The sequence below is a fragment of the Acyrthosiphon pisum genome, chromosome A1, assembly GCF_005508785.2.
Source record: "Acyrthosiphon pisum isolate AL4f chromosome A1, pea_aphid_22Mar2018_4r6ur, whole genome shotgun sequence".
Lineage (NCBI taxonomy): Eukaryota > Metazoa > Arthropoda > Insecta > Hemiptera > Aphididae > Acyrthosiphon > Acyrthosiphon pisum.
In genome coordinates this window covers 85,401,607-85,427,679 of record NC_042494.1, presented here as the reverse complement: position 1 = coordinate 85,427,679, position 26,073 = coordinate 85,401,607, and the positions used below count along the sequence as shown (strand labels likewise).

The 26,073-nt window shown below is 27.2% G+C and overlaps 2 protein-coding genes across 3 annotated transcripts in view; one reads left to right on the top strand and one right to left on the bottom strand.

The window, feature by feature from the left end:
• Positions 1-26,073, bottom strand: part of LOC100166269 (regulator of G-protein signaling 11) — a 48,014-nt gene that overhangs the window by 7,243 nt on the left and 14,698 nt on the right. The window contains exons 2-14 of one of the 2 annotated variants that reach the window (XM_003246448.4): positions 22,121-22,277; positions 21,249-21,345; positions 10,271-10,321; positions 5,479-5,585; positions 5,254-5,370; positions 4,931-5,002; positions 4,666-4,848; positions 3,998-4,173; positions 3,801-3,874; positions 3,398-3,527; positions 2,383-2,604; positions 1,774-2,031; positions 137-178 (exon numbers count right to left, since the gene is read on the bottom strand). In XM_003246448.4, the coding sequence (XP_003246496.1) occupies positions 137-178; positions 1,774-2,031; positions 2,383-2,604; positions 3,398-3,527; positions 3,801-3,874; positions 3,998-4,173; positions 4,666-4,848; positions 4,931-5,002; positions 5,254-5,370; positions 5,479-5,585; positions 10,271-10,321; positions 21,249-21,345; positions 22,121-22,165 (1,574 nt within the window). In that variant the 5' untranslated portion in view covers positions 22,166-22,277. The remainder of the gene's footprint in view (positions 1-136; positions 179-1,773; positions 2,032-2,382; positions 2,605-3,397; positions 3,528-3,800; positions 3,875-3,997; positions 4,174-4,665; positions 4,849-4,930; positions 5,003-5,253; positions 5,371-5,478; positions 5,586-10,270; positions 10,322-21,248; positions 21,346-22,120; positions 22,278-26,073) is intronic. The other variant, XM_001943731.5, reaches the window with a different exon arrangement.
• LOC107884068 overlaps positions 3,509-26,073 on the top strand; it is a 126,045-nt gene continuing 103,480 nt past the window's right edge. The window contains exon 1 of the mRNA XM_029487652.1: positions 3,509-3,605. The gene's annotated coding sequence lies outside the window, so the exon portion shown is untranslated. The remainder of the gene's footprint in view (positions 3,606-26,073) is intronic.

Genomic DNA, 26,073 nt, shown 5'->3' with positions numbered 1-26,073 from the left:
TATAAGAATAATATGTTTCACACGAACTAAACGTTTAAAAAAAAAAATAATAATTATAATAATAAAAAACGTAATAATAAAAAATAATAAACGGTCGACAAAGAAACTTTGTACAGACGTAGTTGTTTTAACTTACTGGTTGGAACTTGGAGAGGAAGGTGTGCAAGGTAAATCTCCCCTGTAAAACATTATTGTCTGAACTATTCAAGTGTATCATTACATATAATATATACATAAGATATTATGCATAAATTGGTATTGTGAAATTTTTCACTTGTATAATATAAGTAGATGTAATGATGTATATATGCTTGTGTGTATGTATATTATATACGCTATACCTATAGAAAGTGTTTATAATTGTGTTCTTTGTGCCCGTGTGACTGTGCAAAAGTATAATACATAATATACGTAAAGTATATGTGCTATTTTGCAAGAAAAAATTGCTCGGTTGCAACGTAGGTACTCGGGGAAAAGCTAAATAAATATTTGTACATTTTTATGTATACAAGTGAACTTTGTGTTGTCTTATCTTTTACAATGCATATTACTACATGTATATTTTACAGAGGTACATAGTATAATACGACTAGAATATGTTTTTATACACTCATTATTATTTCTACGTTTTAAATAGTAAATAAATAAATATAATTAATACAATATTTATAATTAATTCGACCGATACCTACAATTTCTCAAAAAGCGAATTACATTTTTTTAGTATCAGATGTTTTGTATTTTTTAATGTTTTAATCTATGTGCCTCCACTGATATGGGCGTATTAATATTTAATATACGTAATGTCCGCATTAGTAATATGTGTTTAAAATAGTTTTGATTATTTTTTAAAAAGTTATTCAACGTAGTAATTAGTATAATTTAATTTGAATTAATTGTTCGGTAAATACTAAATTTATGCTAAAATAATTGATTTGTTAAGAGTACACAAGCCACTCCAATGTTTGTTATCCAACACGCCCAATTCAAGTTATACAAGCTGCTGTTACAGAGTATAGACCTGTCATCAATTATAGTTGTTCACTAGTGAAGTGTTTTTAGACCTAAAATTTGAATGTAGATAATAATAATGTTATAGATGGTTATTGTTGTATCGATTGGATGTCCAAATATAGGTTATAACCTATAGTTGAAAAAAACTTCAGATTTCAGTGAATACTGAATATTGGAATATTTACAGACATCAAACAATAATTTGCTTGATCTAAGTAAACGTGGTATAGTAAACATATTATTATATAGTTTTTTAATCTACGATCATATTATTTGTCCAATCATATGTATAAGGGCTACGTAACGCTATATAGCAGCTAGTAAATAATATGTGTATAATATAATATTATAACGTACACAGGTTGAATGGTTGGATTCGACCCCTCCCCCACCCTTCTCGAATTGTTTTAATATGGTTAATAATATTAATATGTAAAAATATGTACAGTCCAGACCCAGACACAGTCCACCCCAAAATATTTTTTTTTGTGTACGTGCCTGATAGTATAGTTATTATTTTCGAATTCTCGTGCGTGCGAGAACCTTATTCTCTACCTAGGAATATCGAATAAGTAACATTCATAAACTGAGTTTTGATAACTGTGGTTTTTGTCGTGTATGTTTATAGACGTCAAAACTCATATACATATAGTAATAAATAGTATATAATATATATGTAAATATACATTATAGGTATAGTATACATTCATGTTGTATATGTATGTAGGTATATTGTATGTGTTGTTTTTGTTGACTTACCTATAGGGTATGTCACTGAGGTTAGATTGACTATGGGATTGCGAGACTTTAACAGAATTTATTGGAAGCTCGTGTGGTGAGCTGGTCAGGCTCCTGTCGCTGCCTCTTCGCTTTGCGCTGCTACATGACGACGACTGATTCGCTTGCAAGACCGACGACGATGACGTACCCTGTGTGCTTGAACATCCTGCAGTGCTTCTTATGCGATCTTTGCAATCTACCTTTTTGTTGGCAGCGCCGCCGACCAGCCCGAAAAATCTAAACGAACCAACACCAATGTATAGTTTGACAACCTTTTAAAACTCATAGAATTTGTATTTATCCGATCATCGTTTTCTATAGATTTGTGTTATTAAAAATTTCGTTCCCGGTAAAATACCAAAACATTTTGTTTAATCAAGGCAAATCGCCGGTTGAAATATACGTACCTATGTATCGACGTACGAATACACATAACACAAATAATAATATTATATAACACGCTGCCGATTTCCGGCGGTAGTATTTAAAATCATGCCTACAGGTTCTGCTGTACAGCCTAACGACAGAGTGTCAGAGTGAATCGAATTATATATTTAATACATCTTTGTATATATTATAGGCAGGTACCTTCGTCTGGCCGAGGGCTGGACTCCATTAGCGAGCAGGTTTTTGTAATGCTCCGACCTTATGAACCTAGGATAACAGTCTTTTTTCAAGAGTAATGTATACACGTGTTCCGCAGCACCGTCGAACGTAAATCTCGACGGGACTTTCATTTCTTTATGCGTTCTTTCCATCGTCTTGCCGTCGATATTGATTTCACATGGAGCACCGGGCGCTAGAAACTCACTGAAAACATGCGATACTGATATAGACATGTGTAGGTGGGTGACGTGCGTATTATATTTTACTTAGTCATGGCTGTAAAATATTTGAGTATAAAACTATTCAAATACGTTTAATGGCTTCGAATACTTTTATTCCTAAATAACCATATAAGCACGTAGGTACATTTAAATTGTATTTTTAGTACATTTATAGACATTGTATACCTACTTGGCTACTTTAAATTGTACTTTAGGGTGGTTCATTTCATTTTATTTTATATTACCTAGTAATAATTTTGTAATTTCAAATTAACTGTCGAACATGTTGAAATGTGTTAATGTGTTATATTGTACAACGATGATGATAATATGATTACCTTCAAATATGCGTAAGCACATTATTAGGTTGACATTTCAAACAAATAATAGGTATTACTGAAATGTAACACATTGTCTTATTAAAAAAATAATTATTTAATATAATTAGACCTACATAATATAATATAGATTTTAATTAATTAATTACATTTTTTTTATATACCATTGAAAAGTATTACTTAAGTACATAACAACTGCATGTATGATGTATAGATACAAGGCATATATCACGAAGATCTGTCGAATTTAAATATCAAATTGATATATCAATTGAATATAGATCTTCATCATATTATCAATTGATAACTGTGTGTATAATTGCGTTTTAAATCGGAGTTTTACTACGTTGGAAATAGTTCAACAGCGTAAATAATAATCATTGTAATTATATAATTGTAGCACCAACAATAAATCTTCCTTTTGAATCTCACACTTACTCATATATTTCTCTGACTCTTTGCAGGATTTGTGACTGACAGCTCCGTTTCAAATCATTGACCGCCAACCAAAACCTAATATTTTCGTGACTGTATTCCTTCCGGAGATAATTTGTGAACTCGTAGAGACCTGTTCAATATGAATAATAATGTAATTGACTAGAGCAACGCACTTTGCGACAGAGAGATATTTTCCGATTTCTACAAGGTATGTAATATGCATGTTATTTATGTTATGAATGTTATTGTATATTATAATATTGAATATTGAATACGATTAACAAGATTGACAGTATAAAACTTTGAGTTAAATTAACGATTATACTCATACCTCGTCGTTTGACCAAAAGCGCATACCTTTGTAAACCCTCATAATATAACAATAATAATAATAGCCATTTACCTGTTGCATCGGACACTAAATCTTCCATTGATAGAGCCCAACGTTTTATGCGCTTTTCGGTTATGGCTTCCACCCTGAAACATGTACACGTCTCGACATATTAAAATTACTCGCGCACGTGCAAATTCCGATAATTTATTTTTGTTTTTTGCAACTACATTATAAATATTATAATATATCATAGTATATAAACTCACATTGGGCAATTGAACGTCCAAAATGTTGGATCGTCCGTCACCCAAGGGTTCGATGGCTGAGCACCTGTGATTAATGGGTCGTACTCGTTATATGTCTCTCCAAAGGAAACTAGGCCGTCCAAAGCTACTGATGTTTTAACTCTTGTTCTCCCTATACAATTTCTTAGCAGTTCAACCTATAAAAAAAATATTGATATTCCTTATAGAATTGCATCGTTAAACGTTTGCAGTTTGTTTCACATTTGTCGGTCATGGCTTACATATTTTGATGCAGTCTATCAGGATTTGATCAGTTATACTCAACCGAACATAGCTCCAGTTTAAAGGAAATGGGACACAGACACACGGGGCTTTGTTGAAAATCTTTTCAATATAGCAGACGTTTTAAATCGTTTGTACCGAAAGTTAACTGTGCATATCTCAACAGTATAAAATATTTTACTATTTTCAGTTATAAATTATAATATGGTATCATGTATCAGTTAAAGTAGATATACGATTGTTAGTTATCGGTTTATTTCTATGTATATAATATTACGCCACACAATATTGATTTTTAATATTTAAATTTGTATTTTTAATGGACAGGTGTGGAATGGTTTATAATAAATTATAAGAATGTAATTATTTCGCACTATTTGATTAAGATATATTTGTATTTTATTTACTTCTCTCCGGAGATCTTCAGAACTTCTTTTCTTTTTGGTTGAAAAACTGCCACCTATCTTTATTGGTATTTGTTCCATAACGCTGACACATCCTGGAGGAGGACGATGTACTCTCCAAAACGCCCTTTCTTGACTATCAGTCACTATTTTTTCACCTTTTTTCCTATCTTTGCTCAATCGCACCTAAAATAATCGATCCACGTACAGTTGACGTCTTGTCATCAAGATTAATTACTTTAAATAGATAAAAACACTTCATTTTTACTTGTTCTTCAGCCTGCATCGTGATGAATTCCCATTTGTTTTGTAGATTTTTTTTCAGACTGTTCAATGAGTCCTGGATTAAAAAAAAAAAAAAGCTATTGAATTTAACGTTGTTTAAATGTTCAATATTTTTGATTTCGTACGTATAAAGGACTGTTTTTGTATACAAAGAAAAAATAAAGAGGTTTTATTTTTATTTTAGTTGAATTTTTCAAAACTATCGATTACACAGTGCACTGTGCTTAAAAGTTCAGACCTTGATACATTTTTAAAGTTAATTCATGATTGTTTTAATTAACTAAGTTAGGTGATACTGGTGCTTACCATTTCGTAGTCTTCCAAGGCATGTCGTTGCTTGTTTCTCAGCAGTCTTTTTGATAGGTATATCGCATATTCTACGTTATCAGGATTCTTTTGTGAACATGGCCAATAATACGGAATCTGGAAAACAATAACGTTGTCACAACTATTTTTTGAACGCCACTATTAACATTGGACGTTGAACGGTGTGTCGATGGTATAATATGCAATAGATATTATTTATCTTACTTGGAACCTGTACAGAGAACTGTCATCTTTTAGAGTAAGAGTTTTTGAGTCGTTTACGGGAAAGAAGTATCCGTATTGACATAACATATTGGCTATATGGACCGCTTCTGTAATAAAAAAACACGAATTTCCTTTTATTACGTCTTTCTGTAATATTTTACTAACATGCGTCAAGAAGTCATCTTCAGAATTTCAAAACATTTTAAGTATAATTTATGATGTAGATAACTTGTTTAAAGTTGTGCTTCGATGAAACTTTAACTTACTAAAATGTTGAATAATATATTACTGCTATAATAGGACAATATTTGAAAAGGGGTCATATTTTATATTATGAAGTGGTATTAAAAACGTTATTCAAACTCAATTTCCACAAAAAAATATTAACTACCTACTTGTTTTCTTTATTCCTGTACACAAAAACTGTCTTAGGTACGTCATTATATTGATGGGGATCACAATATACTGCAGCAAAAAGTTAATATATATCAATGAAAAGAAAATGCATATAGGCCTGTTCAGAGGTCACTATAATCACTATAAAGACGTATTATAATACGCGGTCGATTATGTAAATAAATTATAATAATGTAAATTAATGTTAATATATATATATAATAATATTATACTTGGTTTGTGCATACTTTACATTACACCGGTGTACTGTGTACGTTTTAAAATTAAAACAAATATATACGTATTTACATAAGCTCTTATCTCGGCAGAAATGGTGAATTCATTTTCCACTTTTATATACTTAGTCATAATTAAAATAATATTTATATTTTATTTATTATTATAGTGGCATAAAATGGAAAAAAACTTTATTAAAATTGTTGGTGAAATGGATCAGTTATTACTTGTTAGTTTATCACTCACAATATGTATACCTCGTCCTACACATTTTGCAGTACACTCCGAGTGAAGAGCTAATTATATATATTAGGTATATTATTTTTACTATAGATTTTATTTACTATTATTTTTTCTTCTTAAAATACTTTTTTCTAGTAATATAAAAATGTTTTATGACAGCCTCGTCCATATACATCGTATTATAAATTTGTCGCGAATTTGCACTGCAGACTGCACTTTAGAACGTAATTATTTTATCGTCCAACGACTGGAAATAATATTATACGTTCTAAGCTCCGTTTAAAATCTATTTTCCAATGCGATAATGAATATATTATAACCTAAACCCTCGCTGAGTGCGAGAAAATTTCAAGTATCTACGGTTACTTATTTGTTTTTGAGTTTCACTAATAAACAAAATAGATTTTGTTGAACTGATATTTTGTGTAAAAATTTCCGTTTTTCCATAATTTTTTTCCCCCGTTGCCTTAAAAAAACTACTGAGAATTTTCAATTTTGTCCTCCTGAATGTACCAACTATATTCACTTTTCCGCCAGGAAAGTTACTAAAGTTGAAAATCAAAGCATTATTTTGTGAAAACAGTCACAAATAAAAAAAACCATAAATCAATATACAATCAATACATTAATTGCTCCGCTGAAATTCTATAATTACTAAAAACGTCCCAATAATGGTGATTCAAAAATAATAAAACCAATAAGGGGGGAAATTTTATTTGAAATGTAATTTTTTTGTCGTATTAGGTAATTATTTTGTGCTCTTAATCGATTTACTCAGTTCAAATAAATTATTGTTTTGACCCACATAGTAAGTGAAATTACCTGCTATTTGTTATATGATTTTGGTTTTTTTGGATGTAAATATACCGTGAAAAATAACGCATTATTAGTATGAAAATGTTCAGTAAAGTAATTATACAAATAAAATGTATAGTTAAGGATTGAACATTTATTACAAGGTTTCTCATAAGTAGTTCATACTGTAACCCAAAAACAAATATTAACATAGTTTTTTTTTCAAACACATTATAAGTTCAATGTTCAAATTTGGACGAAATTAGATATTTAAATAATTAATAACAGTTTTAGTTATTTTGTTATAATTTCAAAGCATTATTTATTGGTACTTGAAACTTTTAATGTATATTATTATAATATTTTATACACACAATTACATTTGCAAATGAAATGTTTTCAGAAAAAATTAATTCAACAACTATATTAGGTACTAATAGTAAAATAAATTACATTAGATACCTAATATCAATGTATAAATATATCAGTAAGACAAATTATCTTTATTTAGAATCGTTTTTTGTGTGCAATGATTTATCACATACATTACATGCGGTTTCTTAATTTTTAAATTTAATTTTCAACAGATTAGATAATAAATAACACTGAATCGAACATTTTTTTCGATTTTAATAGGTAATAGTATTTCATTACCTAGATAAATAGTATAGGTACTTATATGATCTATTTTCGAAATTTATTAATTATATGGACGTAAATCCTTTTATAGCATTTACATTTATTAATTCATCGATTATATTATATTACGCATACTTTTTATTTATTTACAATTAACTTGGATTCGCTGTTAAGAATTTGTAATATATCTAATACTTATGTAAGTTCACGATTTAGGCATCAGTATAGCAACCTATATTATTCTGTTTGGATAGGTTGGTATATCATACACATTACTGCATTAGTCGACGTCGCTCTATAGAAATGAAACTTGCAGCCATAAAAGTAATCCTCTTCAATATAACATTCCTGAAAACGACGAACGGGAAGAATAGTGCTAGGGTTGTTTATTGCTCGGCGCTTTGTGTCAGTATTATATAGGTAGGTAGGTAATATTGATACGATATTGTATTTGAGCACCGCTACGTTACATAATTCAACTTCTACAGACCTATATAGCCATACACATAGGTGATAAAATGTTCTAAATCGTGAGACCATAACCCATTAAATAGATTTACGCAAAATAAAAACCTATCACATATTTTTCTTACGTTTGCAGGATGTGCCCGGAAGAAAAAAAATACAGTTCTAGAAAGTTCTGCTTATCGTTTAATTACATGTTCGATAAAGTCAAACATTACAATGTGAAGTTAGTGCCCTGTTAAAACGTTATAAAATAGGTACGGTAGAATAGTGTGTAGAGAATATGCTTTGCAATCTCGTTTTATTGATATCACATACTTTACGTATGGTAGTATAATATAGATACACCCATATTGTGAACAGAAAATATGCGTAATTAGAGATACGGCGGCGCAGCGTATAATATAATACATATTACAATAGACATTTATAGAAACGTTTATTAAATCTGATTGGTAGAAATAATAATAATAATAATAATAATGTAAGAGCTGTCTGTTGTACGATGAGCGACCAATTTTGTTTTACATATTTTTGGACTCTGAACATAACATTTGAATATACATATACATAATATACAAACGTATAATGTATAATAACGATGCATAATATTACTATCTGTACCATATATACTGTTTAACTATACCTATTTACATTTTTTTCTCGACTCATAAAACTCGTATGATAAAGTACATTATTTTCAGATTTCCATTTAAAAGCAACGTTGATGCATAATTTATTTCAATGAAAATGTTTTGTTTACGTTTTCGGACTTATTGTACGTTTGAACGTTCATTTTTATTTTCATAAATAATGTATAGATCTATATAATAATAAATAGTAAAATATAAAAACGTATACTGAAAGTCCAAAAGTAAATAATATAAGAGGATTGCATTTCTTTGAAATTGTACCGTGAAGTGGTTGCGATTTTAAAATGTTATCAAAGTTATACTTTGTTTACACTGTGTTTTATGTTTACAGTGAAGTATTGAAGAACAAGTCATTATATTAAGCTACCTCTGAGATTTTATTTAGTAAGAAGGAATCAATAGTTTAATTATTCACCGAAATACTATTAAAGGGTACTACGTACCTTCTACTTTGTAAATAGTTATGTTTTATCAATATATCGAAATGTATTTTATGATTAAAACTTAACTTTGGAAAAATATATTTGAAATACTGATATGAGAAAAAAAACAAATCTAAGAATATAAGTCTTTTTTTAAACAAACTAGAAAAAGTTTGGCTGATTTTGATTTGAAAGCAGTCACATTATTCATTCCCATAAATACTAAAAACATATATATGTGTAGGTAATAAATTTACTGAATTAAACGTTTTTTAGCTCTACTATAATAATGTAAAAATTATATTTTAACCTTTTTTTTTATCGGTATTTATTTTCAATATTAAATCGTCTAAAACTAAGAAGTTGTTCTCCAAATTCCAATCAATATTATTAAACTATGTATTTAATCAACTATATTTCGATTGCATAAAGTAAACAATTTTTGTACGTACTTTCAATTTTTTTAATAAAACATGATTAGAAATAAATTGTTGTTTGCATATTTTGGTTATTTAATAGTAAAACCAATAAAATATAATGGTGAACCAAATTTAACTTAGAAAATTCATTTATATAGCTTATATTTATGGAATTATTATTTTCATAATATTACGTACAATGGAAAAACTATATTAATAATGAACAAAACATTTTTGTTATTTTTTTTTCTTCTAAATATTCATGTATTTGGTTCAAATTCTTATTCATCAATTAAACGTTTTGAAAAAATCATTAAACAATTGATTCTATTTACTTGTGGTTTTCAATTTTGTTTTTTTTGCTCATTATTTTTTGTTATAACCAAAGACGAATATTTTGTACACTTTTTATAAATACATATAATTTATACAATTATACTAATATACCTACTATGTACATTTTTATGCTTTTTATTTTTGCAGAAATTATTTTATTGAAACCATTTTAATAATTCAAACTCACCAGTTTCGTCGACAGTTAAACGGTCCATTAGCCATTCAATTATGTTATAACCTGAAACAGTGTAATAAAGGTTTATGGTTATAGGTATCATGTTAAATAAATTATTTACATAAAATATTCATTTAAATGAATTTATTATCAAATTGTATATTTGTATTATATTAAATCTGAGCATATAATGTAGTTTTCTAACTCATAAAGGCATGTTATGATGTGTTAAAAAATATTCTGATTGATGATGAAACTAAAAAATATATTATATCCTTTAAGTTTTCATACAGTTTTATAAGTTTACGCTTTCATTATAGCAACAAAGATTTTTTTTTACAAACGTTTACACAACTTTATCACAAATCACAATCCAAATTATTATAGTTACAAAAAAAGTATATTAGTTATACAATATAGTATAAGTTTAATAGTTATGAGTAGGTACCTAAGTGTTATCCGTTTTGATATGGTTTTATCTATATTATATACCTTAACTTTTTTGTTGATTATAAAATATAGATACATATTTAAAACGTATCGTTCCTAGTTTGGATTTTAAACACGAAAACTGAAACTTAATGGGCATTGCTCACGTTATATACACTAAAATATGTAACATTAATTTTAATAATAGGATATTGTTTTATCACGTGAAAAATACCTACTTTAGATTTTAAATTTTAAATTAACCTCATAATAATATATCGATAGTATAAGGATTGTTTGCTCTTCATCTCGACACGTATTCGACCGAAATATTTAAAAGTCTCTTGTACCCATATTATAGAACCGACATCCGTAAACTGAGCTTTTGTTGTTAAGTACGTGTTTTGAATTGAATTATATATTCGGTTAACGCGTCTTAAAAGTTATTCCATACAACCAAACATACATGGTTATTACTTTAATTACATTTTATCATCTTAAATTCAACTCAATCGATTTAAAATTAAAATATCTAATAAATTTATATTTTGTACAGGTCGTAGTTTTACCATATCTGTTTCTCCTATAATACACACCCGCCTGATAACGATTATAATATTTATATTCATATAGTATCTACCCACCTGCTGTGTAAAATTGCATCACTGTTTGTACAAACTTGATTAATTAATAATATATTATTTATTAATTTGAAATATTTACGTAAATAAGTGTGCTAAGTTGACCATTCTAAGAACATGTTAAGAAACATTCTGAACGAATTTTTTATTTTATTTCTAGTTTAGCTATATTGAAAGTTGAAATATAATTCTATATTACATAAATTATAATAATTCTCTAGTACAGCAATAATAATCTACAATCATAACAGCATTTAAAATAAATTCCATATATCTATGTTTAATATCATTAAAAAATAATACAAAGAAATTAGGTTTAATCTAAACGTTGGAATTCAATACACCTACCGCCATATACCGGATTTTAGCTCATCATCGATATGATTGAATTGATTTAACTGTATATTATATTGTACTATATTGTATAACGTAATGACGATATTCACATTTAAAACATGTAATGGTTTCGACTCGGTGAAACTATGCTCAAGAAATGCTTAGTTTAGATTGGTAATCATTATATTGTATTTTTGTAGACGTATATATAAAGTTTTTACTTTTTTTCAAGAAGTCTTTCTTTTATAAAAGCCCGTTAGGTACTCGTAGACATATAAAGTCAATATACGTTCAATTAAGGTGTTCCCGCTTCTCTCCTCTCACGCTACTTCCAATCCCAAAGTAAAAGTTTCAGCGTGTTAAAGTGGTTCTTCCGGCCGGTGAAATTTGTGCTTAGGGAATTTGTTTCGAAACGAAGGGTTGCCAACCGATATTGATTTTCCTAGAGTGGCTTAACACAAAGGAAAAGTGAAATAACAATGAATTACAACACATTTCGTGTCGTCTACTCAAAGATTATTTTCGTCTGATTGGTTAAAATATAGTTAAGTTTTCTGTAGGTATATGAAGTATAAACTAGTATAAGTACTAAGCATGAGCTGCAGACGCTACAAAATCATCAATTGCATTTTTTACAGTTACAAATTCTTTTGATTTTGCGCATTCGTGTATCAATTATTATTTATTTGTATAATATAGTTTCAAACCATCGATCTGTGTAAGTAAAATTAATTTTAAAAAAAAACCTTTCTTTAGAAAAAAAATAAAAGGCATTATTGAAAATCGGGGAAATCGCTATGTATTCGTCGAGCGAATATCGTCATTGAGTCATTTTTAATATTCGATTAAATTGACCAATATTATCAAATTTAAAGGTATGAATAGTATCTGTTTTAATTTTGAAGCAAATTATGAGCATTTTAAAATTTTACATTTATGCTTATATAGGTACCTATATATAAATATATATATTTAAGTGCTCATAACTTGCTTTTTATTTAAAAAATAAAAAACTTAAGTGGGTCCTGGCTAATATTCTTGCTTTTATATTTCATAATAGGCCGATTTACTCTAATATTAAAAATAACAGAATAACATAATAAAATTGATTTTTCTTGGGATGTCAGCACACTATATTTTGTTTTCTCTCTCTAACCCACGCGCAACATACCAAATTTGAGGTCACAAGAACTTTAAATTAAAAATGTTGTCAATTCATAACAACAAACTATTTTGCACATATTCTTGATTTTGAAATCAAGAGTTTTGTCAAAAAAAAAACTGGATTAAAGTTTCCCGTTTTATCTAATTTTTTTTGTTTTTTCGATTATTTTAAAAAGCATTCAATATTTTCAAAAATTACCAACTAGATTTATTTAATTTAGTTATAAGTTATAACTAATAAATGATTTATTAGCATTTAATATTTAAAAAATGTGTAGGTTCATTTAAGATTATGAGCGGAGCTATGAATGTATTGATTTTACAATGATGTGTGTTTTTTTTTTAATTTTTTTTTTCAATTTAGTTAATGTCATCACCTTTTAGGACAGTAAAATTGCTTGGATTTTCTTCAACAGTATCTTTTCTGATAGGAAAGTGAATCTAGTTGGTACTTTGGGGGTTTTGAGCTGTTTAAGAACATTTTCAGTTTCCATTTTTTTTTAGTTTTTTTTTTCTATAAATATCAATAAAATTTTATTTGTTGGCTAAAAAAGCGTGACAATTTAATGCAAGGCTCCTGATATATTGTCATTATAGCAGTTGAAGAATTATAAAAATACATTAGCACAATTTTTTTTATAAGCATTTAAAGTTCGAATATTGACAAAATTTATCAAATTCAAAATTTAATAATTATTTTGTAGTTAAAAATGTATAAAATGTTCAAATTTATTATAGCTAAGGATTAAAAATGTTAAACAAGATTCCACGTAAAAATGTTATAAATATACATTACTTTATTCACTTTAATATCATCAAATATACTTAGAAATATCATTGGCTGATTGACCGTTTTCGCTCAGAATCGTTTTTCTTATACAATGATATTATATCATTGAATTCAAATTTAACACCATCCATTAAAGTGACCCACTGCTACCTACTGTATAGCAGAGCGTCATCCACTTACCCATCTTTTTAATTATTGCATTCAATTTGAATTCAATGATATTATATAATTGAATTCAAATTTAACACCATCCATTAAAGTGACCCACTGCTACCTACTGTATAGCAGAGCGTCATCCACTTACCCATCTTTTTAATTATTGCATTCAATTTGTTGTTGTTTATAGTTTATGGGTAGAATTTAAGTTTGATTTTAATGACTTAAAATTACGTTGAACCAAGTTTTAATTACATTTCATATAGAATAACTATAGTATAGTATACCTACATTAGATCACTTTGTCAATAAATAAATAAATTAAATTTCACAACAAGTCAATTCTTACTGCTAGTTATGTGCGTATCATTTTTACATTTACCAACAACTTTTCAATTCCACATCATTACTTCATGAACTTTAAAAACCTAATAATTAGGTTAATATTAGGGTAATAATTATTATTATAATTAGGTTACCCAATAATTATTATTCAAGCATTCATTTCCGGTGTCAATAATCCAATGAAAACATATTATATTATATAAATTAAGTTTGGAATAACAGGATACCATCCCTAAGTTATTGACTTGTATACATAATTTATTTCATGTAGGTACAATTTATTTCAATATAATATGGCCGAATGGGTATGTACTATGTATAGTATATACTATGTAGTAATGACTAATGACGTATACTTAGTATATGGACATAAGTATACTGTACAGATAAGACTTGTTATAAGGTGAACTTATTTTTATTTAATATGTTTTATTATTAATTATAATTTATGTTAAACAATAATATTAATCTATAGTAAAATTAAAATGACAACACGTATTATTAACAGTGTGCCCACCGTATACTTATTTACATTTTAAACACAACGCATTTGATATCTAAAGCCTCTTGAGTCTTATTTATAATTGTTTGTTATTATTGTAATATTAGTGTAGGTATACATTACTTTTATTTAATCTTTATTGCTTTTGACATTATTAACGAATTATTATCAATTTTACTAACGAAATCGCGAAGTCGGCATTAACAATTAACAATTTTTAACGATTTATGTTATTATGAAGTATTTTTTTTTAAATTAATTAATACATACGAATATGATATACTCATTTAAATAATAATTGAAGGAATAATGTATTCGCATTATCATAGATATATTATAATCTATAATTAGTAATGTTAAAATCAGTCAAAAAATTTGCAGTTCAGTTAATATAACGAATAAATGTTTTTATTTTGCATTAATAACTGCAAACACTGGCATTTTTTGAAGATCATTAAGAGAAGAAAATACTTAATTTCGTTTATAAGTTTATAACAGTTCATTGATTCTATATCCGTTTAAGCCATGATATAACATCATGATTTGTGTCATTTGTCAGTTGTCAATGGTTTGTCACCATTGTGTATTTGTGATACTTGCTAAGAGATACTGAAAGCAGTTCTCTAGATATGCATGATTTGAGTGATAAATACATACTTTTTTTTACCATACCAATAAATACGACTCTAATTTGTATGTACTTACCTATCCAAATTTTATTTATTATTATTTATTATCATAAATTATAGGCTGTTATATTATCATGACTTTTTGTTTGAAATTTGATTTAAAATTATGAACGTCTATAATTATTATTCTGAGCAGGTGTTGAACATTTCTATAATGACTAATTGAAATGGCCAATAAAACCATACAAATTCTTATATGACATATTTTAAAGCATATTATGTATTTCTATAATATTTAATATGTATAATACATGTTTAATGATTCACTATAATTGATTTAGTTAATTAAAAACACGTATTTATTGTACAATATTTAGGTAGACACATATAGCTCATACATTAATTAATAAATTATTATTTTAATTACATAATAATAATTGACTTTTAGTTAGATATATTCAGAGGATGATCCCATAACATTATAAACTTTCTAATTAGTCAAACTGTACAGAAATTGTTTACCCGAAAAACTTAGATAATATTATATTAGACTATCGTGGGACGTATAATTAAAAAAAAACAACTAATAATTAAGTTTATGAACTTTCTTACCTATTTAACTTAAGCATATATTATCATTTCTTTGCATCAAAATAGTATTATTATTTTTTTTTAGAACTTTATCAAGGTGATTATTTTATTGCTATAATTTTTCGTATTTGATACTTTTATAGTTAACCCTACGTAATATTTCAATTTAGAAAATTTAAAGTTTAAAAATCCTAAATTTCTTTTAACAAATAACAAGACAATAGGAAAATTATCAAATATGAATATTTTGAGTTCGTTTTAATGCTATTTGATAAATGGAATTGAATAAGTTTAAATTGAGAACAAAATATAATGTAAACTTAAACAATAAATGTTCTAAAACCTAAAAAGAAAATTCAAACTTTTAATACGAATCCACTATCAGATCGAACAATAAATAAATTATCTTTCATGATATAACAATAAAAATAGTTTATATTATTATGTACGCGCATCTCGCATGCATACGTAAAAATATAATCGTGAATCCTTGTAAATTAATTAATATTCAGAATTTAAGGAATGCTTGGTAGGTACCTAGATATTTAATAAGCGAAGACATCGCAGAATTAATATTTTCGACGAATAATCTATTGAAGAGCATTTCACGAATACAACAGTCACGATGTAATCATAAATATACACAACAAAAAAATTAATTTATGGGGAAACTCTACTAGCAGGGTATTTATAATGTAAGGCGCTGCTATTGAGCATTGTATGTGATGTCGAGAAAATTGTTATGTTGTTGGAAATATATTTTTGTGTTGTTGATAATGTACTTGAAATCGAAAAAGAATGTAATTTTTAAAATAAAAACCATTCACTTAAATTCCTAAGAAAAATGTTCTTATTCTTTAAAATTAATATATTACTCAATTTTTCCAAGCTTGTAATAATATTGTATAGCTCGGACAAAAAACTAATTTTAAATATCGCATGTCCGCAAATACTCCACTGTCGCATGTAAATAATATATTATGTGATAGATCCGATGAGGTGCATGTATACAAAATCATTTGAAAAAGTCGAGTGTTCTGTACTTTAAGTACATTTAAACATTTAAAGAAAATTGTATAACAGAACATTAAAATTTAATTTTGGACTTTTAAAAATGTGTGTAAATTTGCATATTAGGAACTTCTTAATTCTTAAAAACCATTGCCTGATACTTCTATTTAATTGATTAATTTTTACAATATACCAAATGTTTTTATGAAATTGCCTAATACCTAATCATGCATGTTGATAAAAGTATATTGTCAAGTTTAAGTCAAAATAATAAATATTATTTACATTTTTGCTACCTTACATGTATTTTCTGTATGTCATCAAAACATTTAAAATTTAGATAGTTATAGAAGAGATTACAATAGGTAGCCTAAGATGGATGGGTAGGGAGATGGAAAGCTGGAAGTGTTGTTGACGAATATCCTCAGAATAGATCTTGCCTACTATAGGTACCACCACTAGGCTTAAACATGACATAATGTATAAGTATTAAATTATATTTAAGTATAATTTTCATATAAAATACATAATATTATAGGTTTATATATTATATTCTTTTTGACATTATAGTTGTTAAAAAATGTATTTATGACCCCAATGACAAATTTAAATCAAATATGCGGCGATGGACTAAACAAATAACGAGGTTATGAGTTCAAGTGGATTTATTAGAATGATTTATTGACCGTAAGAAATACGAAGAATAACAAAATTGTATTGTTCGTTGCAAAATTACCATCAGTATTAAATAACATTATTAAACGTAGTAATCGTTTGAAGTATAAATTCCATTGGGAAATGAAAATAAATAGAACGAATACATATATCAAACTTTCCAAACGTATAAATGGAAACTATTTATTTTACGAATTTTACACTATACGATTTCTTTGTCACGAATTAATTATCATTTATAAGAATTAAACACACGGTAAAAACTAATAAGACTATTTTGCTTTTATTAAATTACTTTTGCAACCGTAAACTATAAAAATTCCTTAGTCATATTTCAACCTAATATTATAATTAAAAACTTTTTCTAATTTCCTTTTTATGATGTTCTGAAACCATGTCAAAAATCTAAAGTTGTTTTTTTTCTGTAAACTTAGATCTACAGAAGTTTTTTGATCTCTAGACAAACATTTGTTTATGAGTTTTAGATTCAGTGGGATTGTGCAAAGCGAAAAATGTCTTGCTCTGACAACGGTGTTCTTATCTATATCAGAACTGTGGAAGAAATCCAAAAGTCTCGTGTAGTATCGATTAGCAGTTCGTTTAGTCAGCACTTTGAATAAAAGGGAATTTTTTCCCCAGTAGTTTCTTCAAGCACAATTAAATAAGTAATAAATACACCGAAAACCATCGAAAAAATATTGAAGAAATCACAACAAGCGTCGTCAACCGAAAAATACATTGTTTTCAAACAAGAATAGTAGAAAACCGAGGTAAAATTGGAGTAATACATATAGTGAACATCTTTAACATTTTAGGTATGGCTTATAAACATCAAAAATAGTATACAACGAAATATTATAGTGTACCTATTTGAATGGTATTTTATCTTTTAATTTATCATTGCAAGTTTACTTTTTTTGTATCAATATTCAATATCAATATTTTATTTTTGACATTTTTAACTTGAATATTATAATATATTCATAGCTATATAAACACTCTTTTAAATGAAATTTTAAAGTCGTATTTGTACTTTGTCGTTGATATTTTTAAATTTTTGCTTGTGCCTACCTATATTTTATAATAATATTTATTACCCAGCTGTTTTAAACACTTGCTATTTTGTTTTTGCTTTTTTAGCTATTGTGTACTTAGCTGTTTTGGTTTCCCGGTTATGTTGGTGAATCCTCTCCGTATCCGATCGACCGTTTTATAATTATATGTATATAGAAAAAGTTATGAACTCGCATAAAGTTCAAAATCAGAAAAAGTCTAATAATATTCCCTTTTAAAACTCAAAACAAATGTAATTTATTTTAAAAAAAGTTGGAAATACAGTAAAGCTAAAAAGTAAATATTTTTTTTTTGTGTGTATGAATTACTTTATGAAAATAATCCAAAAAGTTCATACAAATATTATTATACATAATTATTTACAATATTTTAATTGGATGTAATTTTATCAGTCTTAAGGTTTCCAGAAGAAAACTTTTTAAAACTAAACATATTAACAAATATATTTTTAATAACTTATAGCAATGAATAAAACGCAGTAAATGTAATATTTAATAGAAATCATTTGTTTACTGTTTACTTATTAAAAAAAATTAACAATCAATTTACTTTATGATATTACAGCGCTTATAGAATAATATAGTGTCTTAAACGCCACTTTTCACAATTTATTAATCACAATCACGAACTAAGAAGTTTATCTTAAATCATGATCACAATTGTAAATTAAACGTGTCTTACATTTTTTAGATTTCTGTAAATAATATGTCGTATGGTGGTGGTATTATTGGATTGAAAATGTAAGGTATACTTAATTGTTTTCAACGATATATAAATATTTTATTTTAATTCTAGAAACGTTTTCGCCAATTACTTGATTAATTATTACGGACACATAAATTATTTTTAAAACTAGACACGACAGTGTTAGAGTTGAATATAAAAGTTTGAAAATGTTATGTTTTCTTTTTATAAAAGTTACAAACTATATTACTTATAAGTCTACGACCCGAACATTTAAAACTATCAGGCGTGAGTATATAAAATATGTATATAATTTTATAGTAACTCAATAACAACTGTCAATTGATAGTTAAATCTGGTTTATAAGGTGCTTGTGTTTTAATTTTTTTTTTTAAACAATTTTTCTATGATTTTTCTACAATAATTTATTGTTTAACATCCTTATGCCCGTTGCATAGTCAATTTTTGTGTCACATAAGACATGTTAAACTATTACCACATAAATTGACTATGCATATGGAAATTAGATCTTTATACATAAATATATTACATATACCTATAACATGCAGTATCGAAAATATATGGAAAACCTCAAATACGTATATTGCTGGTTAGAACTTAGAACACTTCAAAGGAATTAATAAGTAAATCTTTAAAATATAAAATTTGAAAAAAATAATCAACTACTCGGTTCAAAAATCAAAAACGTGTGTTATCAAAAAGTTGTGAAGATTTTAGTAAAAACCAGCAACGCTGTTTGTTTTTCTATTTTTCGTCATTTTATATCGAACCCGTCCAAATGACTACCTATATCGTATGTGTTTCATTTTAAATCTATTATTTAAAGACAAAACTTTTTGAGTTTTATTTTTTATAAGTCTAAAAGGAAAAATAATGCACACGTCATCATAAACCAATAGCTCTTCTCTGTAATTTATACGAATGGCGGCTTTGTTACACACACTAGGTATCTACCTGATCCATTGGTCTTGGACGCTTATAAATAAACAATCATTAGCTTCGAGCTGCACCTGGAGTTTTTTCAGGAGTCAATTGAATATATAGATTATTCAATAATATTTCTTTCAAGTAAAAATGTAGAATAAGGGTTTGAGATTAATTGACACACCAATATTCTTTATAATATTATGGAACGGATAAGCAGATAAATCATATTATCTATATTATAGTAGTTAGTACCGAATAGTTTAAACGTGCTTGTGATAAAATATATTACACATATAATATAGTATAATATGATAAACCGTATGATTCGATTATTGAAGTATTTTACATGGGTACTATACGTCTAATAAAACAGATTATTATAAGAGGCGAACGATATAGAATAGTATATTATTATGTAAGCTGCGGATTACGCGCGTGCATGTACTTAATGCGTATACTAGTTTATATTTGTTTAAAAGTTTATTACGATTCATTAAATGTTAAGTGATTTTTGTATAGAATTCTGAATTATTAGGTAATAATTAGTTATATCTAGTATTCACTTTCCGCCACGTATTGTAGCCTATAGATACTAAAGACCTGCAAGGGCAGGGCCAGTCCGACCTGGTCCTCAAAAAGCCCGATCCGTAGTGACATTGAACCAGGCCGGGCCTTTAAAATAAAATCAAGGACCGAGCCTGGGCTTTTTTTTGTACAATTTTTCGGGCCGGGCCGAACTTCGAATAATAAATCAAGGGATAGACCGGGCTCTTTTCTTCGACAGTAAATAATCATAATTTAAATTAATAAATAATAATTTTGGTACAAACGTTGGACTGAGCCAAAAATGATACCTCATATCATTTTAATAAGGATTACATTAATTTTGCATTAATTATATTGATAAATATATTCAAATTATATTTGAAATTTTGTTAAATAATTTTATTAATGTGTGTGTGTGTGTGTGTGTGTGTGTATCACTTTATCACTACAGATATTGTAATATACGTACCGGCAAAAGCAGAAGGGATCGAAGTGAGAAATAACTTTTGACTTTTTACACGCACCCCAGTCTCTTCATCTTTCATTTCTCTGACCAGCCCCTCCATCTGAAAATGTAAATTCACACCAATTAACCCAAATAATTTCGATCGTGCGTTTTAATTGATTATTCAAAACATTAGGCGCGCTGCAGCGTCGAAATGCCCGTCTGGTTGAAGTATATTATAGATGGCTGCAGTAGTGTACTATAATATAGGTAGTGTTCTAAGCTTATGTTTATTGAGTGACCTATGTTAAAATGAACATAAAAGCTGGGGCCAGGAAATCAGTAATTTGTATGATTTATACAAAGCTGTCTAGGGTCGAGTAGTCATTAAATTCCCGTCCTGCTGCAGTATAGGCTGCAATTGCATCGGTTTAATATTTCAAATTAGAGTTAGTCCATTCATAAATCGAAGTTTATGATATAATCATAAATAAAATTATATTTATTTCAATGCAACCCGATTTTTTAGTGTTCTCCTTTACTACATATAGATACGTACAATTTTAGTTATGTTTCTGTAGAGGTAAGCACTGTGTACAAATAACAATACTCTATAATATGCCTAATATGTGTAAAAAATAATTTATTTGACTAAATAGATTATCTAATTAGTTTTTAATACCGATTTAAAGATGATTTATAATACAAATTGTAGATATAAGAATATATACTATACGTACTATAATACTACTATGTATCTAATATCTATAGGAAATGCTTTTTGAAATTAATTGTCGTTTCAAAATATTGTCATTATAAACAAATTAGTTTGTATATTTTAATAATCATCTTATTGCAGTGATTTGAAATTTAATGTTGATGAAATATGTACCTACCTTGTCAAAGGCAAAAGGCCTGCGTCTGCGATCCGATTTATCCATGTTGTTGGGGGCGGGGGGGCTGGGTCGCGTAAATACGTCGCTTACCCTGGCTCCATCGGTCTCTGGCCCCGCCCCCTCATTGTTTTGGACACTCGTTACCCGTTCATTTGATCTAAAACATAACATTAATGCTGTGATTAGTACCCTAAAAAAATCGTAATATAAAGCTGTAGATCAAAAACTTCATTTGTAGAAAACAAAAACAGACAACTTAGTGTTATTTTTGTCTTTGACATTCCCCATATTTTGTCATGCCCCACAGATAATGGATTCAGAAAATTATTGCTGTACTTACATACAAATAATTTTTTTTTATTTATTATAAATATTAAATAATGCTGTTTTGTGTATGTATTTGTACCTACTATTTATTGTGAATTGTAATTAATAGTTATAAAATATTATCACAAGTATTAAAAAATACGACACAATAATATTCTAAAGATTCGTTTTTCAATAGGTAACTACCTATAATCGATTATAGCTGGTTATAGCGAACTACGTAGCAACATTTATTTTTCTAATGGTAAACATTAATATAATACATGTATTGTTAACCAAATGTTTATTAGGTAACTGTTATATAACCGATACCTTGTGAAGAAATCGAGTTAATTAATAATACGCATACACGAATTTAACACAACATAATATTTAACATGAGTTTTAATCAAATGCAAACACTGAATAAAATATTGATTAAGGAACACGTGCCAAACTACACGTGTGTTCTTATTTTGGCTATAGCGCTCATGGTACCTTTTTGAAAAACAATGAAAATTGTTTTTTTTTAAATCTATTTCTTCAATTAAGAATTTACTATTTAGAGTTTAGATTATTTAAAATTGTTAAATGCACATTTGTTTTAAGTATATAATAATATATATTATATAAAGAGCCACCGAATTTATTTTTTGGTATCGAAATAACTGAAATAAATAATAACGTCAATGTACTGGTAGATGTTTTTTGAATATGTTTGCTTATTATTACATTCTTTTACTATATAATTTTTATGCACGCTTAATCAAAGTAGGTACTTATCGATAAAATCGAAATTACCATCTGAACGAATAGATGCAAAAAAAACCTAATACAACTTTTCAAGCCTTTCTTCTACCATTATGGGTTCACAGAAAAATATAATACATGATAAAAGGGGGGAGGAAGATAGGTAACCGATTGATTGTCGAATGTGCTGAGTGTACCTATATCGTCATTGAGTAGGATGTAATATCTGTAATGTAAGTCGTAAGTGTTTAAATTTGAATTCAATGATAAATCATTGCACATAAAAAACAATTCTGAGTGATTATGTCAGCCCATATTACTAAGTATACCTATATTAAGATATATTTATATTGCTAGCATAGTCATTTATTGTACTATAAATTAGAAATATAGTATGTTGAATTAACTTTTGCCGAAAACATTGCATTTATTTATTATTATACCTACCTATGTACTAATTGGTGTTATACTATTATATGCTATATATATTATATTGTTATTATAAAATATTATTTTTATAAACTTTTAAGTCAATACCGCCCTACCGTATAACAGAGTTATGTTATAGAACATGTTCGACGTATCTATGCATAAGCCAATATCACATTAATCTAAATGTTTTGAAAATGTCATCATCGTGTGCATACAATATTATATTATATAAATACTCCCAAAAAGTATTTTTGAATTAAGTACAACAAAAAAATTTCAATTGTTATTCTTTCCTTAAATATCTGATTTCGTTCATATTAGAACTTCAAATTACTATACCACAATATTGTGGTAGTACCTATATTTTTTGATTGTTAGTTTCAGAAAGAATTATTTATAAAGAACCTTTTGTTATGCATTAGCTGTATAAATTGAACAGTTTATACGATTTTTAATTTCAAAATCATTAGCAAATTTTCATGATTTTGACTAATTTTTTCAACATTTGAATTTAAATTTCTTTTATCAACATTTATAAAAATAAGCAAAACAAAAAAATTAAAAACTAAAAATATCTATAAGTAGGTCACCAGTTGAAATGTTATCGATATTTTACCACTTATAAAAAATGGTGAAAATGTCATGTGTCGATAGGATTTATTATTTTTGAATTACAGCAAAATAAGAAAATCGTTTGATGATAAATTTTTATGTAAACGTGTAAATATCCAATTATACGCTCATAAAAAGTATTTATAAAATTATTACGGTCAACTTTTTATTTAATTCTAGAAATAACAACTTTTGAAGGAACTTTGTGTTGCATTTTTAAGCTTTTTGACCTAGCAAATCTTATTTTTTTACACTAATTATGGGATAAAAATACTAAAAATCGAAATGTCTATAAATAACTCTAAAAGAGTCAAAATATTATTAAAATTATACATTTATACCATATAAATAAAATACTAATATCAATATTTTTTAAACATTTAAAGTATCTACGGTTATTCTTTTTTTAATTAAAATATAATATGAAAATCGTTTTTGTCAAAAATGTTTTCCAAATGTTTTTTTGTTATTCCCAATTTTAAAAAAAAGTAAATGAGTACTCGTCCAATATGCTATCTACTGTAAATATTTTATCTACCATAATTTTATGATAGTTTAATATGATATCTACAGACTATACAGTAAATATTGTATTATAATATACTTTATCATTTTGCAATTAAGATTAAGTATTTATCGAAATCCCAAATTGTATTATATTTATACCTCTTTATAATTTATCACAGCTACAGGCTTCTAACAAACCAAAATTTGATTGTGTGTTTGTGAGTCATAGCATAATTAGTCAATAGAAAATTGGACCAGTACCAGTAAATGTACTACAACTAGATTCACTTTTCGACCAGCATAAATATTGAAGTTGAAAATCTAAGCATTTTCAGTGTTTCAAAATACGATGTCAGGCACAGAAAAAACAACCCATCATTGTAAAATCAATATATAGATTAGGATCTATAACATTGTTGTAAAGACTAAAATATTCCACTTTTCAGTCAGAATCTGAAATGTAATTTATTAGCGATTTCTCAGAAAGTTATAAATTATGTAATCACTATTTTTCAAAATATATACGACTGCATGTAACAAAAGTGTAAGTAGGTGTTCCATTATTCTTACCAATTTCTCAGAACAAATTATTCTTAGTTGCTATATTACATTCGATCGATATAGTGTTGATGAAAAGGCGAATAATTAATTATACTTGAATAGTAACATTATTTTATATCGTTATTAATTATTAATTAATTTACATCACAACAGCAAACACTATTTTCCCGCAAATGGTGTTATATAACGGTTTTATTAGTTCTCATACACGCGTTGCACGGTACACGCGATCTCTTAATCAATCCAGAATTGAGAGGAAACGAGATTAATTTTCTTTTCAGTATCGCACAAAGGATTTAAAAATTCTACAGTACCATAAAGCCCATTTTTATTACATACTATTATGTCCAAAGAACGAATTCATAGTCTGTTATACAATATATAGTAGGTACCTACTACCTACGACCTACCTATACTGCTTTTAAGACAAGACTCTTTTCAGATTTAATAGGTTTAATTATTTCTGATGCTTAAAATCTTTTTCCCATATTTTTTTTTTTAAATTTTATGTCAGAATATCTTAGTATGATGTATGTTTAGATTTATTCATATAGGTACATCAAACAAGTAGGTAGTAAATTACGTAGTTTTACGCGTGGCTTTTTTTTTTAGTGATTAATGAAAATGAAATTGAATTTAAAAGAAAAAAGTGGATATGTGGGTGTCGTTCTGCTGTACAGTAGGGATTGTATAATGGATAGTTTTAAATTTGAATTCAATGATATAATATCATTATATACGAAAAACGATTCTGAGCGAAGACGGCCAGTCAGCCTATGATATTA